The sequence below is a fragment of the Helianthus annuus genome, chromosome 4, assembly GCF_002127325.2.
Source record: "Helianthus annuus cultivar XRQ/B chromosome 4, HanXRQr2.0-SUNRISE, whole genome shotgun sequence".
Classification (NCBI taxonomy): domain Eukaryota; kingdom Viridiplantae; phylum Streptophyta; class Magnoliopsida; order Asterales; family Asteraceae; genus Helianthus; species Helianthus annuus.
Genome location: NC_035436.2, coordinates 203888974 through 203903990, shown reverse-complemented (window position 1 = coordinate 203903990; position 15017 = coordinate 203888974). Strand labels below are relative to the sequence as shown.

The 15017-nt window shown below is 36.4% G+C and overlaps 1 protein-coding gene across 4 annotated transcripts; it reads left to right on the top strand.

Moving 5' to 3' along the window:
• Positions 1-3951: 3951 nt before the first annotated feature.
• Positions 3952-13847, top strand: LOC110938089. 4 transcript variants are annotated; one of them, XM_035988816.1, is made up of 12 exons: positions 3952-4075; positions 4183-4273; positions 5869-5917; positions 5991-6037; positions 11107-11266; positions 11357-11624; positions 11701-11785; positions 11852-12043; positions 12152-12245; positions 12415-12569; positions 12646-12950; positions 13524-13847. In XM_035988816.1, exons 1-12 carry the CDS (start codon positions 3958-3960, stop codon positions 13553-13555), a joined length of 1596 nt encoding a protein of 531 aa, XP_035844709.1. In that variant the 5' UTR covers positions 3952-3957; the 3' UTR covers positions 13556-13847. The 4 variants fall into 4 exon arrangements, with proteins under 4 accessions (XP_035844709.1, XP_035844708.1, XP_035844710.1 ...); XM_035988815.1 differs by having other exon boundaries at positions 12412-12569; XM_035988817.1 differs by having other exon boundaries at positions 4010-4075; positions 4183-4232; positions 12412-12569.
• The last annotated feature ends 1170 nt before the right edge of the window (positions 13848-15017 follow it).

The following is a 15017-nucleotide window of genomic DNA, read 5'->3' as shown; positions in this document are numbered from 1 at the left end:
CTCATTGACACTTTTAACGCTTTTGTTACAATAGTTTAAAAATGGACAAAAAGATCCATGTGTTGTAGCCATTTTGCTTCTCGCCCCTAACTCCGTCTACAATTATTGTTAAAATAACACGTGTGCCTCTCAGATGAGTGGCATTTTGTCCCATTTAGACTATTGTTAACATCGCTTCAAAACCCTACACTTATAATTTATCAACAGTTTTAAATACGTTCACATTGTGTAAATGCGTTGACGTTCGAGACCCCGATTGTGTGGATCATAACTTTTAAACACATTCACAATTTATGAGTTTTTTTTCTTAAATGGGTGAAGTTGGAAAAAATATTTACCAAAATGGGTAATTTAAAAATAATTACCAAAAATAGGTGTTTTTCTTATCAACTTATTGTAACTTGTAACTCTTTACTTTTTATTTAGGGAAAATTACGAAAATGTCTTTTGACCAACGCACTTTATGAAAATGTCACGTTCATGCGTCCGTGGACGGACTCCTCCACATGGGAGGAGTCTGTGTGTCACCTTGAAGAGTCCATGAACGAGGAGCTGACACGTGTCCTTTCAAATGTTGAAGAGTCCATCCCCGACGCATCCCATGCCTCCCCCGATGCATCCCATGCCTCCCCGACGCATCCCATGCCCTCCCAGGCGCATCTCATGCCTCCCCGACGCATCCCATGCCCTCCCAGACGCATCCCATGCCTCCCCGACGCATCCCTTGCCTCCTCGATGCATCCCTTGCATCTGGACGCATCCTATGTGGAGGAGTCCGTCCACAGACGCATGAACGTGACATTTTCGTAAAGTGCGTTGATCAAAAGACATTTTCATAAATTTCCCTTTAATTTAACAATTGTTCAACCAGTTATCATTTTTCTTCTTCAATTGACTCACTATAATTTATTTTCTTTATGGTTCAACAAACTTTGAAGTCCTCTATTTTATACAACTAGAACAATCATCTAAAACTCGATCGTCTCTTAAAAGCAAAAAAGCAAGTCAACAAACATCTAAAACTAAATTAAAACAAGTGACCTAGCTAAGAATAATAATAAAAAGGGTAAATTGCCACAATGGTTCCTAAGGTTTAGGTTTATTTGTCAGTTTCATCCAAAATGACTTTTTGTGCCAAATAGCCCTTCACCTTTGCCATTTTTGTCATTTTCATCCAAACCACTAACTTAGTTTACTTTTTCTATTAAGTTGAAAAATATTTGGATTAAACTGTCAAATATAAAACCTCAGGATGATTTTGGCAATTTACTTAAATTCTTCTTAATTTCTTTTATTTAATTAATTTTATCACACATATATAAAACAGAATATATATGCAGTTCTTATAAAAAATAATAGTTTTGTCATATAATTTTTATAAATTTTCATCCAACAACTAACTCAGTTAAATCTATTAAGGTGAAGAATCTTTTAAATTTTATAAAGTAAGACAAAAATTAATTTCCAATTTTTTATATACATCAATTTTATAAAAATAAAATCTACTTCAGTCTCTAAATTTTATAAAACTAAAATGCTAGTTACCTTATAGAAATAGGTCAAATAAACAAATCTTATCATATGTACCAAGTTTGTAATTCATCTTCTACTCTTTTAAATTCGCTCCTAACAAAAAAAAGAAGTCATTGCCCTCCCCCCCCCCCCCTCTTATCAAAACAACGTATCATTACCAAACCTTAAAATTACCTAGTAAATAGTAAGTATAATGTCCTCAACCAAAAGTTTCTTTATTCAAACCACTCGGAATAAATATTGGTTAGTTACCCTTATAATCTTAATTAGATAAATATTTTATTTCTGTTAACATATTTCTTAGGGGCTCAAACACATCTAAATATATATATAATGTTTTACAATTTTTTTTCCTATCTCTACACTTGATTAAATACTAAAAGTTGTAATCGATTGTTATGTGCTGCACACCATTGATGTTTATTTTATATATCGTTTTCTCTTTATAAAAACTGATCTATATAAAAAAACTGGATATTAATTTCTGTCTTAATTTATAAAATTTAAAACATCCTTCACCTTAACATAAAAATAGACCGAGTTAGTGGTTTGGATGAAAATTTATAAAAAATATGTGACAAAACTATTAATTTTTTTTTTATAAAAACTGCATGTATATTCTGTTTTATATATATGTGACAAAATTAATTAAATTAAAGAAATTAAAAAGAGTTTAAGTAAATTGCCAAAATTATCCCTGAGATTTTATATTTGCCAGTTTCATCCAAATATCCTTCAACTTAACATAAAACGTAAACTAAGTTAGTGGTTTGGATGAAAATGGCAAAAAATGCCAAAGGTGAAGGCCTGTTTGACACAAAAAAAAAATCATTTTGGATGAAACTGGCAAACAGGCCTAAACCTCAGGGACGTTTTTGACAATTTACTCAATAAAAAAAGACTAAATTGCACAAATCAATTTTTATGTTATAGGTAAACTGCACTTCATACTTTTCACCATAAAATCGGCGAAACCCAACCTTTATTTTCATGTTTTGTTACATCCTATAACCTTTAGGACTAATATCGTCTAAAAACTCAGTTAAACACCCTCACATGCAAAGCATGTGAGGGTATTATTTTCATTTCATCATTTTCCTTATTTTCACTTTCCTTTTTATACCTTCTTTACTTATTTTATAAAACAAAATGTGTTTTTATTACATAAAAGTAAGAAATTATAAAGAGTAAATTACAAGTTTTGTCCTTTATGTTTACACCAAATTACAGGCGTTGTCCTTTAGCGCAAAAGTTGACGAGTTTTGTCCTTAACGTATCAAAATCATGCACGTTATGCCCTTTGAGCCGAACCCAGTTAATTTTTTTGGTTAAGTTTGGTCATGTGTAAGGCACATGAGGGCTTTCTTGTCTTTTCACCTCCTCAAGGACTATTGTGTAACACAACTTATATCAAAGGACTATTGTGTAAATAATAAAAAGATATCTAAAAAAACAAAACTCAGCACTCTCTCTTATCTCTCTCACACACACCTGCTAAAAGATATGAAACCCTAATTGTTTGATTTGCAGCCGTCACCCCTGCTCTCTTCACTCTCTCTATGTTATCAACTCAAAACACAAAATCAAAAGAACACCTGCAACTATCCTTCACCATATTTTTGATTCCAAGCCATCGTTAACCACCGCACCACTGCAGACAACCAACAACAATCCGGGAAGCATGTTTACACAGTGGGAGATATGAATAAGCACTTCATGGTTGATAACGGAACTGCAACAAGATCCTAGAGGTGAATTGAGTTCTAAACATCTCTAAATTCAGCGCCCAACTGAATTCTGATCAGCAACAAGATCCGGACAAATAATGTGAACGTCACCAAACCACGTTGTTCTGTTGAATCTTCGTTCTGGGTTTGCCATCATCGATCGAAGTTCGCCGGAAGTAGGCCGACAACCCCTTTCTCTTTCGCCGGAAACACACGTTGTTCCGTTGAATATTCGATCTGGGATGTGGCGGCGGTGGGTGTTGGTGGTGGGAGGTGGAGGTGGAAGGATGTGATTTTTCACTATTCCACAATCTCCGATGCCGTGGACTTGATCTATTGAATCTGCACAAGCGAATCAAAGATATATGAGATAAAAATGATTGTGTCTTTTCAAGATTTTCTTGAATATATGTGTAATTAAAATCCAGGCATCTGTTTTGATTTATCATATGATTTTTGAAATATATTTTGTTTTGTTTTGGGGTTTTGATCTGCACAAGTTTATAGGCTGAATCTGGTACTTGTTTTATGGGCAAATTTGGTCTGATTGTATGGTGGTTGTAGATGATGAAAGGTGGTAGTGGTAGTGGTGGCGGTGAAGGGTGGTGGTGGTGGAGGATGGTGGTGATAAATGGTTTCTAATTTCAGAAATATATAGACATATTATATACATATTAAAGAGAAAGGTCGGTGGCATATGCCACCTACCTTTCTCTTTTATAACCTCTTTACCACACGTGTGTTCACCCTTTTTCTTTTAGGCCCATCCAGAACCTTCTGCTTCTTACTCTCACCGATCATTGTTGCTGCCATAGGTTTGTCTCAATTCCTTCTTTTTTGTGTTTTATTTTCCTCAAAACCCTAGGTTTCATCTTTTATCAATTTATTCTCTTTTGTGTCTTATTTCTTCTGAAAACCCTAGGTTTGGAATTTGCTTCCGTAGCTGACAATCGACTCAACATCGTTTTCAAGGTTTGCTTGCTGTCATCTCTATTTGTTGCCATTTTTCACGGGTACGCTAATTTCAGTAGTAAAACAACTGAATATACCATCTTTTAATGACCAAAAAGTAAGAAAAGGTATACTGAGTAAAATGGGACAAATGATATAAGAATGTTCATCTTTATGCAAAAGCATTACTGCTAAACATGTGCTTCGATGAAACTGAATAGAAAATCATTATTTCTTTCTTCTATTTGTTTAGACTATGGGGTATGGGGCTTGGGGCTTTGGTTGGGGCGTGTGTTGGCTGAAAATGCTTGGGTTGGGGCGTGGCCCAAAGGACGGGAGTTTGAAGCCGATCGTGGGGCGGGCTAGCAATCCAATGTCGCGGTCTCCTATTCGCTTTGTTGGCCATGTTCTATTCACTTTTTTTTTTACCGAATGTAATGCTTTTATTTGGTACTAATTGAAATTGTAGTGGTTGTCTTTTTGTCACATGTTATGTTAGGCTCTTTCATTTATACTAAATACAATCTATAAATGCAAAAAATATATGTTAAACACTGTTTGGGGTAAATCCACTTCAAAGAATCACATCGATCCTAAGGGTGGTTTAGTCATTTTGTTTAAAAGCTGTAAATCCACTTCAAGAAGATGTTGATAATAGCTTACAAACAAAAAACGTACCCACTCAAATGATAGGGTCTTGGGAAGATGTTGATAGTTTTATTAGACTGTTTAACAATATGACTAGCATGGGTTGTATTTGTCATTAAATTTTGTAACAAAAACATAGTCAAAATTGTGTTTCAACAAGTTTTTGGTTATTTATTCGGGTGAAAAACGGTTAGTCTTTAGCAATATTAATGATGGTTTTATTATAAATCCTAAACAAATTCTATAAAATTCAGATCACAAATATAAGTTAAGGGCTGTGATAACAAGGACTTCAATTCGCCTTCAGGTCCAAACTCCATGGGCACAAAGTTTCGGCCGAAAATTCATCAATATTGGGCCATTGGAATTTGTATTGTCTTTGGCCCTTTTTAGATCTTTTTAATTTAAAAGAAGATAGGCCGGAGAGAAAATTCGTAAATGGCTGCGTGGGTAATACAAAGCTGGGTTTTCTTAACAAAAAAATGCCAGGTTTCTAATGTGGGCTTCCTAAATTGAAAAATTTGTACCTCATAGTTTTTGAATGCGCAAAAAATTTTGTCGGTGTAAAGTACATGTTTTTTCCCCTTTAGAAGATTAGATAGTTTAGAGATTTTTACTTTTGAGGTTGCTTAAACCGTTCAAAGTTATATGCAGCCGTTTAGAAGATTAAATAGTTTAGAGATTTTTACTTCTGAGATTGCTTAAAGCGTTCAAAGTTATGTGCAGAAGATTAAAAATTTATGCCTATACTTAAATTTGTGGTTTCTATGATTTTGGAATATGTTAAAGTACGAAACTTTGTTGTTCTTTTCCAAACGTTAAAAGAATATCGTTATCATAAATTGGTAACAATTGATTTGGAATATCGTTATCATAAATTATATGAAGAATAGACTACGTATTTCGACCATATCAGTGTAATGAACATGAGTTTTTAATAGTAATCTAATTCTATTTATAGGTTGCCTGTAATTATGTTTCCGAAACCTGTAATTATGTTTTCTTTCAGAATGCTTGGGCTGCATATAGGAATGCTTGGGCTGCATATAGGTTGCAATGTACAAACAGTTTTTGAAATTCTAGGTTCTCGGATTAGGACAACTTTTTAACCTTTTCTTTTTTTTTAGGTAGCTTGGATCGTTTGAAGATTCTCTAAAGTTTGTTACTCTACTTTTAAGGTAGGTGTTAACAACTTATGTTTTACGCCTTCTTGAAGTTTTCTTTGTTTCTTTTGTGGTTTACTAAAATTTTTCTTCACTTTCCGTCTGTATATGCATACATGTTAGACACTAATACTATTATCGTTTTTTTGCTGTTATGCTAACTTTAGTCGTCTTCTAAAATGTCAAGCATACTAGGCTTTTTTCTTAGGCTAATACTTATTATTCTGGTCACCCGTCTGTTTATGCATGCATCTTAAAGGTTAATACTATTGTGATGTTACTGTTATGATATTTTTAGTTATATTTTAAGATGTCATCATCACGTAAACGTACTAGGGTCTCTTTGTCGGTTGACGTTTCTTCTTCTTCTGGTCGTTCCTTATACTTGGACAATGGAGACTGTACTAATGTTTGTGAGCATTGTGGTGCTTTTTTTTGGTTTGATGAACGTATAGTTGCAACGTCTACGACACGTCATCTTCGATATAACCAATGTTGTAAAAGTGGACGTGTGAAGCTATCGCTTCTAACCATCCTTTGTCGGTTTTCGTTGATTTGTTTGATCGACCAGACTTTCTAGCAAATATACGTGCTTATAACTCTATGTTCTCAATGACTTCTTTTGGTGGCAAAGTAGACGAATCTATTAATACTGGGTCTGCGCCATATGTGTTTAAGGTTGAGGGCCAGGTTTATCATTCGTTGGGTTCATTGTGTCCCATAGATAATGAACCCCCAAGATTTTTACAGCTGTATATCTATGATACTGATAACGAAGTTGTGAACAGGCTTCGATTCTTTGACGGCGCTACACGTTCACGATTAAGTGTTGATGTTGTTTCTACAATTCTTACAGCCCTTGAGCGATGTAATAAATTGGTGAGGCTTTTCAGAAACGCTAGAGATTTGACTCTTTCGTCTGACTTGCCTTCGTTTTCAATTCGTTTGTACAATTCATATAATTCTTTGTCTTATGATAGACCTGGTCCTGACTGCATTGGTGCGATTGTCACTGACCAAGACCCCAATTCTGATGGATATGACATTGTTATTCGGCATAAGGCTACTGGTCCTCAACGAATAAGCAATCTTCATCCGTTATACATGGCTTTGCAATATCCTTTGTTGTTTATTTACGGTGAGAGTGGTTGGTCTCCTAACCTACGTCTTTCGGGTGTTTCCGGAAAAGAGGACAAAAATTTGTCTATGAATATGTTCTATAGTTATCAACTTCACGATCGTCTTAACGTCTACACATTGTTGCTACGAGGCGGTCGTCTATTCCAACAATATCTGGTTGATGCCTACGTGTGTATAGAGCAGAATAGGCTAGAATATTACAGACGTAATCAAAGTTCTTTAAGAAGTGACGTATTGAAAGGCATACATGATGCTATTCGCCGTGGTGATACTGAGGGACGTGATATAGGGAAACGTACTATTCTACCTTCATCATTTACGGGGGGTCCACGATACATGTACAAGCACTATCAGGATGCGTTAGCGATTTGTAGAGTACATGGAAACCCTCAATACTTCATCACTTTTACGTGCAACGTCAACTGGCCTGAAATTCGTAGATATTTGACTATGTATCTGGTGCTTAAAAAGCAGGATCGTCCGGATATCATAGCTCGCGTTTTCCATATGAAAGTTGCCTCATTTGTGAACTTTCTTCGTAATAACAGGCCATTTGGGAATGTCACCGCAGATTTATACACCATTGAATTTCAGAAAAGGGGTCTACCACACTGTCATTTATTGTTATGGGTAGCCGAAACTAATAAGATAACTGATGCTACTCATGTTGATAGGTATATTTCAGCAGAAATTCCAGATCCTTTAATCGTCCCAGAACTGCATAGGATTGTTACCGACTTCATGATACATGGACCATGCGGTACCGTTAGACCCAATGCGTCATGCATGTCATTCGGTATGTGCTCTAAGAACTTTCCCAAGGCTTATCAACAGAGTAGTATGATTGACGAGAATGGATATGCACATTATAAAAGATGGATGACTGGGAATACTGTTCTCAAAGGTGGCGTTGCTCTTGATAACAGGTACGTTGTCCCATACAACCGCGATCTACTGTTACACTTCCAAGCACACATAAATGTCGAGTACTGCGGGTGGAGCATGCTGATAAAGTACCTCTTTAAGTACATATCAAAGGGCTCTGATCGTATTCGTTTTAACATTAGTAAAGGTCCTTCTTCTGCTGATACTGAAAGTGATACTACGTTTGAAATCGACGAGATTAAAAACTATGTTGACGGAAGATTCATATGTCCACATGAGTCAGCTTGGAGAATTCTTGATTTCCACATTCATCAGAGGAATCCTGCAGTACAAGTTTTAGCTGTTCACTTGGAAGGAATGCAAGGTGTAACTTTCAGGGATAATGATCAATTAGAAAACATTGTTAGAAACCCGTTATCAAGGCGTACTACCTTAACAGAATGGCTTTACAACAATTGTATTGATGAGAGTGGACGACATTTGACTTACGTCGACTTTTTATCGGAGTATAGATGGGATGCCTCAAGTAAGACGTGGCTACGTAGAATAACAAACAGGACACCAGCGATTGGGAGACTTATCTACGTACACCCAACATGTGGTGAAACGTTCTACCTGCGTCTATTGCTGGCACACCAGAAAGGTTGTCGATCCTTCGCAGACATTCGCACAGTTTCTGGAGAGGTATGCTCAACATACCGTACTGCATGTGAAAGGCTTGGATTACTAGGTGATGACAGGGAATGGTCATATACTTTCGTTGAGGCTGCTGCTTGGGCTACTGCTTCTGAGTTACGACACCTATTCATACATATGCTTTTATATTGTGAGGTGTCAAACCCTAAACAATTGTGGGACATGCATTGGCATCGAATGGCTGATGACGTTGTGCATAGACATCGTCTATTAAACGATGATGATAAAATGCAACATGTTTTGTATGAGCTTGAACTATTATTGCGCACTGGATCGTCTTCATCGTTGTGCGAGTTAGGGTTGCCAATGCCAAATCCAACAGTTGTTGCATCAGTGACAAATAGACTACTCATGGAAGAAAGAAATTACAATAGGCAACAACTTGCAATTGAACATATGTCATCACGGTCTGTTCTCAATCCACAACAAAAGAGCATACACGATTATGTTTTGTCCACATTAGAGCGAAAGGAGCAAGTAATGGCCTTTGTTTATGGCTATGGTGGAACAGGTAAGACATTCCTATGGACTACTATTATCTCGGCCTTATGCTCTGAAGGTAAAATTGTACTTGCAGTGGCTGCATCCGGTATTGCGTCTTTGTTACTCCCTGCTGGAAGAACGGCTCACTCGCGATTTCAGATACCGCTCGATCTAACTGATCAGTCAACATGTTACATAAAGAAAAACACTCATCTAGCTCAGCTGCTAACGGAAACAACACTCATAATATGGGACGAAGCACCTATGAATGATCGAAGATGCTTTGAGTCACTTGACAGAACACTTAGAGACTTACTGAACAGACCTAATGAACCTTTCGGAGGTCAGTCCATATTACTTGGGGGTGACTTCCGACAAACTTTACCAGTAATACCAAAGGCTTCAAAAAATGTTATTTTATCATCGTCTCTTCCAAGATCATATCTATGGAGACATTTTAAAGTGTGCAAGTTGACAGAAAACATGCGCTTGCAAAGTACGAATCTAGACGCACATCACAGAGCCAAGATTGCAACGTTCTCATCATGGTTGCTTGCTGTAGGTGATGGGAAATTGGGAACACCAGACGTTGATGATCCCCAAAACACTAGAAACATCGAGATCCCGTTAGACTATGTTATACCTTATAGTGATAATGCGCTTCAACAACTTATTCAGTTCATCTATGACGACACCACTTTGAAAAATCCGACAACTGAGATTCTTTACAACAAAGCAATTGTTTGTCCTAAAAATGAAACTGCACAAGAGATTAATAACATGGTTCTTGCATGCAACCCTGGGAATAGTAAGACTTATCTCAGCACTGACACAATAATACCCAAATTAGGAAGCCATGGTGATATTGAAATGCTTTACCCGACAGAGTATTTGAACTTGCTGAATTTTAGTGAACTACCGCCACATCAGTTAGAGCTAAAAGTAAATACACCAGTTATGCTGATACGTAACATCAATCAAACAGCTGGTTTGTGCAATGGCACAAGATTAATAATTACACAATTGCTTCCAAGGGTGATTGAGGCACAAATAATGACTGGTACTGCAATTGGCCACCGTGTCTACATACCACGTATATCTCTGACACACACGGACAATGAACTACCTTTCACTTTCAAAAGAAAGCAATTTCCGATAAAACTATGCTAAGCGATGACAATTAACAAAAGCCAAGGCCAATCACTTAACAAGATCGGAGTATACCTTCCTGAGCCAGTATTCAGCCATGGTCAACTATATGTGGCATTATCAAGGGCAACATCCCCAGACTCTTTAAAAATACTAACAACCCCAATGAGGGATATGCCATTGAATGTTACGAAGAACATAGTCTACTCTGATTTTCTACATCAGATAGACATTAACCAATCTTAAGGTTAATTATGTCGTTTGAGGCATCTGTCTCTCTTAATAGCCATTCTACCAACGACCCTTTCAGGTACAAGTTATGTAGTCTATGATGGCCAACCCACTATTTTAAAAGCATGAACACTACATAGTTCTTCTGTCCGTACAATAACTCTTATGTTTTATATTAATTTACATTTACCAAAAAGACCACAACTAACTGGTAATCTAATAGGATGAACTCTTCACAGATATCAGTAAGCTTCACAAGCAACCCCACTTCTAAAAAAAAGTATCATTCTTTTAGTTAGCCATTCATTATAGGTGCAATTATTAATGAGATATGACATATCTTTTGTCTTTCCGATTTTTATAGTAGTGACTCATCTTCACATCTTGCAACCTTTTACAAACGTCTACTACTGTCTAAAGTCCAATATAATAAATGCCATAACCTCCCATTTTTACATTGCATTAATTACTTATTTTCTTTTTGTTGACCCGTAAATTAGCATCCAAGCCGCAGTTACTATGCCTCCAAAAAGAGTGTCTCAGGTCAAGCCAGAAGACCCACCAGAACCTCTTGAAGTTAGAGTTTTAAAAAGGTGGATCCCATACTTTAAAAACAAGGAGAAAATGCTCGACCTATGTTACCTATTAGTTGATCTACATGTAAGTTACTAAACCTCAAATTATGGTACCTTCTATAATGTCAATTAACTTACGTTTTTACTAACCAGAAATTAACATCGTCTATTACAGGGAGATGCAATTGAAGCAGTGGCAGATGTTACGAAAGCAGAATACTTTGACTCACTTATCAAAGTACAACATTGCTACACGGTTGACAAGTACGTCTCATCTCCATCACGTCAATACATGCCATCGGTACCACATGTCGCATCACTGAAAATTGGGAAAAGGGCTACTTTTACACCTTTACTTGACAAAGACATCCCCAATTACCATTATAACTTTGCAACCTATGATGATCTTGCGCCAAGAATGAAGCCACCAAAGTTGCTTACATGTAAAAATATAAAAAAAAGAAATAATTAATAAAGCAATCAATGTTAGTTACTAACAAGTTTATTATCAATAACCAGACTACATAGGCCGTATAGAGGAGGTTTCCCCCATCATGTACAGAAGTGGAAAAAAGCTACGAAAGATCGTCATTCAAGATGAAAGGTAATGTGTCAACCTAAACCTAAAAGTAGTATCGCAACGTTACCAATAAATAGACATTTGTTGCAGGCGCAATGAAATCGAAGTAACTCTCTGGGATGAGAAGGCTGACATGATTCAAACAGAGGACATCATTGGCAAAGTATTCGCAATAACTGCTACCACAGTAACTTATTTCAACAAACTACAACTCGAGTCCACAACATCAACTACAATTGATATCAATCCACCAATTCCAGATCTTCAGACATACGTGAACAGGTATACAAAGAAACACTAAGCAATGTTTATAAGACATTCAACCCTTAAGCCTGAATTATTATTTATAAATAAGAACTTAACAACTCTTCCACTTATATGTTGTTACAGATTTCAAGAATTAATGCCACTTGCAGAACAACGTGCATCATTAAACCACATCACCATTGCTGACCTGAAGAAGAAAATTTACAACAAGACAGCAGTAAACTACTTTTTTCCCCTCATATACTCTATTTATGAATTATGTCCTTTAAGTTTATATAGAATGACGAAATAGTTTTATGCTGAACTTATTGTTTTATTCCAACCTTGCTTTTAATAATCAACTGAAAAATATGTTAACTGAATCCCTCTTAATCATAATGCAGCAGCAAGGACACTACACGTGCACTGCAACAATAACAGAAATCGACAACCTCCGCACCTGGTTCTATGTGAAATGTCCCAAATGTGGCAAAAGAGCATATCCGGAAAAAGACCGATTCGTATGCTTGGACGATGATATAGAAGAAGAACCGATTTTCATGTAAGCCTCACACATAACACATAATATGTCATACAGAATAAAACACTAATACTCGCATGTTGCCTTACATCTACAGGTACTGCCTCAACGCAAAAATAACAGACAACACAGACTCTACAGAGGTAGTCTTCTACAACGAAGCACTTAATGGCATTGTCAAGGTAAGCTGTCGTGACATGGTTATCAATCTGGGAAACAGAAACCCAAAGGTGTTTCGAGACAAAATAACTTCAGCAAAGGGGATACCAAAGCTACTGCACATCGCTGTGAGAAATGATAATAGCATTGCCGTGAACAAAGCAGAAAACCCAAGAACAATCCAACCTGCAACACCAGACCCCAAGAAAACAGCAACCAAGAGACCTTTACCACAGTTGTCAGGTAAACTACTAGACATATAATTATCGCTATAAATCCAACAGACCATACATAAGCAGCAAGAATTAACATTTAGCTATAACACAATCAACAAGAAACGAACATGTCAGATATACCCAGCTGAAATCTTGCAGAATCTTGATATCTAATGTTAACTATGTTATTTATATTCAGTTAAACCATACATAGATACCAATTTCCCAAAGTAAATTAATCCAGCCTTAAAATCTCGAATTGTTACTGGGCCACCAAATCACATGGACCAAAAACTACTGAACATTAACTCAGCCCACTAATTGCTGCTCTCTTTAATTCCATCACCAAGCCACTTTAATTAATTCCCTGCATATTCAGTGAAAAGTAAATGTAATATATAGATTTTGAATTCACAATTCTCTATTTTTTTTTATCTTCACAATCATTTGAGATTAAACTAGAAGTTATCATTTGAGATTAAAATAGTTATGATTATTAAACTATACGTCTGACATTTGTTATGCCTATAACTAACTATTAACATTTCCAATTATTATGTTTTAACTGCTACTAATCAATAGGGTATTATTTCTTTCACAGAGTCTGACAGGAAGGCAAAACATCAAGCATAACCAACACATATAAAGAACAACAAACTTTTGGCACAACCTTTTGTAAAAGTGAAAAGCCTATGCGCAGGTCCTAAAGTACAGTAATCCAAGGCCTGCCTTATATGGGGAAAACAAGACAACAAGCTTGCCTTTTGTAAAAACTTCAATGTCGACTAACGTATGTAGTATAGCTCCGCTTTGTAGCTGTTAGGTAATGCCTCATACGAGGAAAATACAACACAAAGACAGCCTTTTGTAACAACTTTACCGCCGACTAATGAAGTTAGTATAACGCCAGCATGTAGCTTTTTAATTCTCTTGCTTACTTTAAGACCGTAAATGCATTAAGACCCTATACAACCGTAATTCGGCCAACTATAGGCAACCTAGAGATTGCCGCCGCAACGCGCGGCATCTCGCATCACCCTAGTATATATGGTTATAAAAATAATATCTTAAATTATTTTGTTTTAGTTTTACATAATAGCCCCTTGATATAATTTATCCTACACAATAACCCCTTGAATGCTGAAATTACAATAGTGCCCTCATGTGCCTTGCACATGACTAGATTTAACTAAAAAAGCTAACTGGGTTTGGCCTAAAGGACAAAACGTGCAAGATTTTGAAAGGTAAAGGACACCGCCTGTCAACTTTTGCGCTAAAGGACAGCGCCTGAAATTTGATGCAAACATAAAGGACAAAACTTGTAATTTACTCAATTATAAAACTACACAAACCCAACAACCCACTTTCACTGGAGCCACCATGGACCAACGCCACTTCTCCGAACTCCAACCACCATCCCCATCCATCCACCACCACCACTGCACCTAAAGGATTGAAAAAATGACAACACAAAAATTAACGCTTAGTTTGGACACAAGCTAGTTTCTTATACATAAACCATCACCAGCCCCTAAAGTAATACAAATCATCAGTATTCCATTATAAGTTCTTTAAACACTAAATGAATTCCAGTTTTCCTTTGGCTACTGTCTGAACACAAATCACCACCGGCCCCTAAATAATAGCAAAATAGAGATAAATAGTGCACAAAACAGCAAGGAGGGCGAGGGCAGTTAGTGCCGGTGTGACAACTGTCAAAATTCTAGGTATCCGTACAATTATTAAATGATGATTAGAGCTTAATGAATGTGCTGAATTACAATTAATTGTTTGAATTGCTTTTTGATTATTGGTTTATACATACATGTGCATCACATATTGTTTAATGTCATATAGTTTAAGTGCCGGAAAGTGCCTAAAACTCATCTAAACTGTAGAATTCTGCAGAAAATCAGCAAATTCAGCATTTAAACACACTAATATCATGCATAAATGTGGTTAAATGGTCCTGAATACTTTTCTAAGTGTCGGGAATCAAAACTGTCATAAAAGGTAACATAAAGCACACTAAACTGCATAGTTTAGCACCTTAACGAACCAGTAACCAACCGAACAACCGGACACTACCCGAAGC

Excerpts from the sequence above, each read along its gene's own strand:
- LOC110938089 (XM_035988815.1), top strand. The coding sequence starts at position 3,958 with ATGCCACCTACCTTTCTCTTTTATAACCTCTTTACCACACGTGTGTTC. Across the intron at positions 11,786-11,851 it reads ATCGTCATTCAAGATGAAAG|GCGCAATGAAATCGAAGTAA; the intron begins GTAATGTGTCAA and ends CATTTGTTGCAG. Across the intron at positions 12,951-13,523 it reads ACCTTTACCACAGTTGTCAG|AGTCTGACAGGAAGGCAAAA; the intron begins GTAAACTACTAG and ends TTTCTTTCACAG.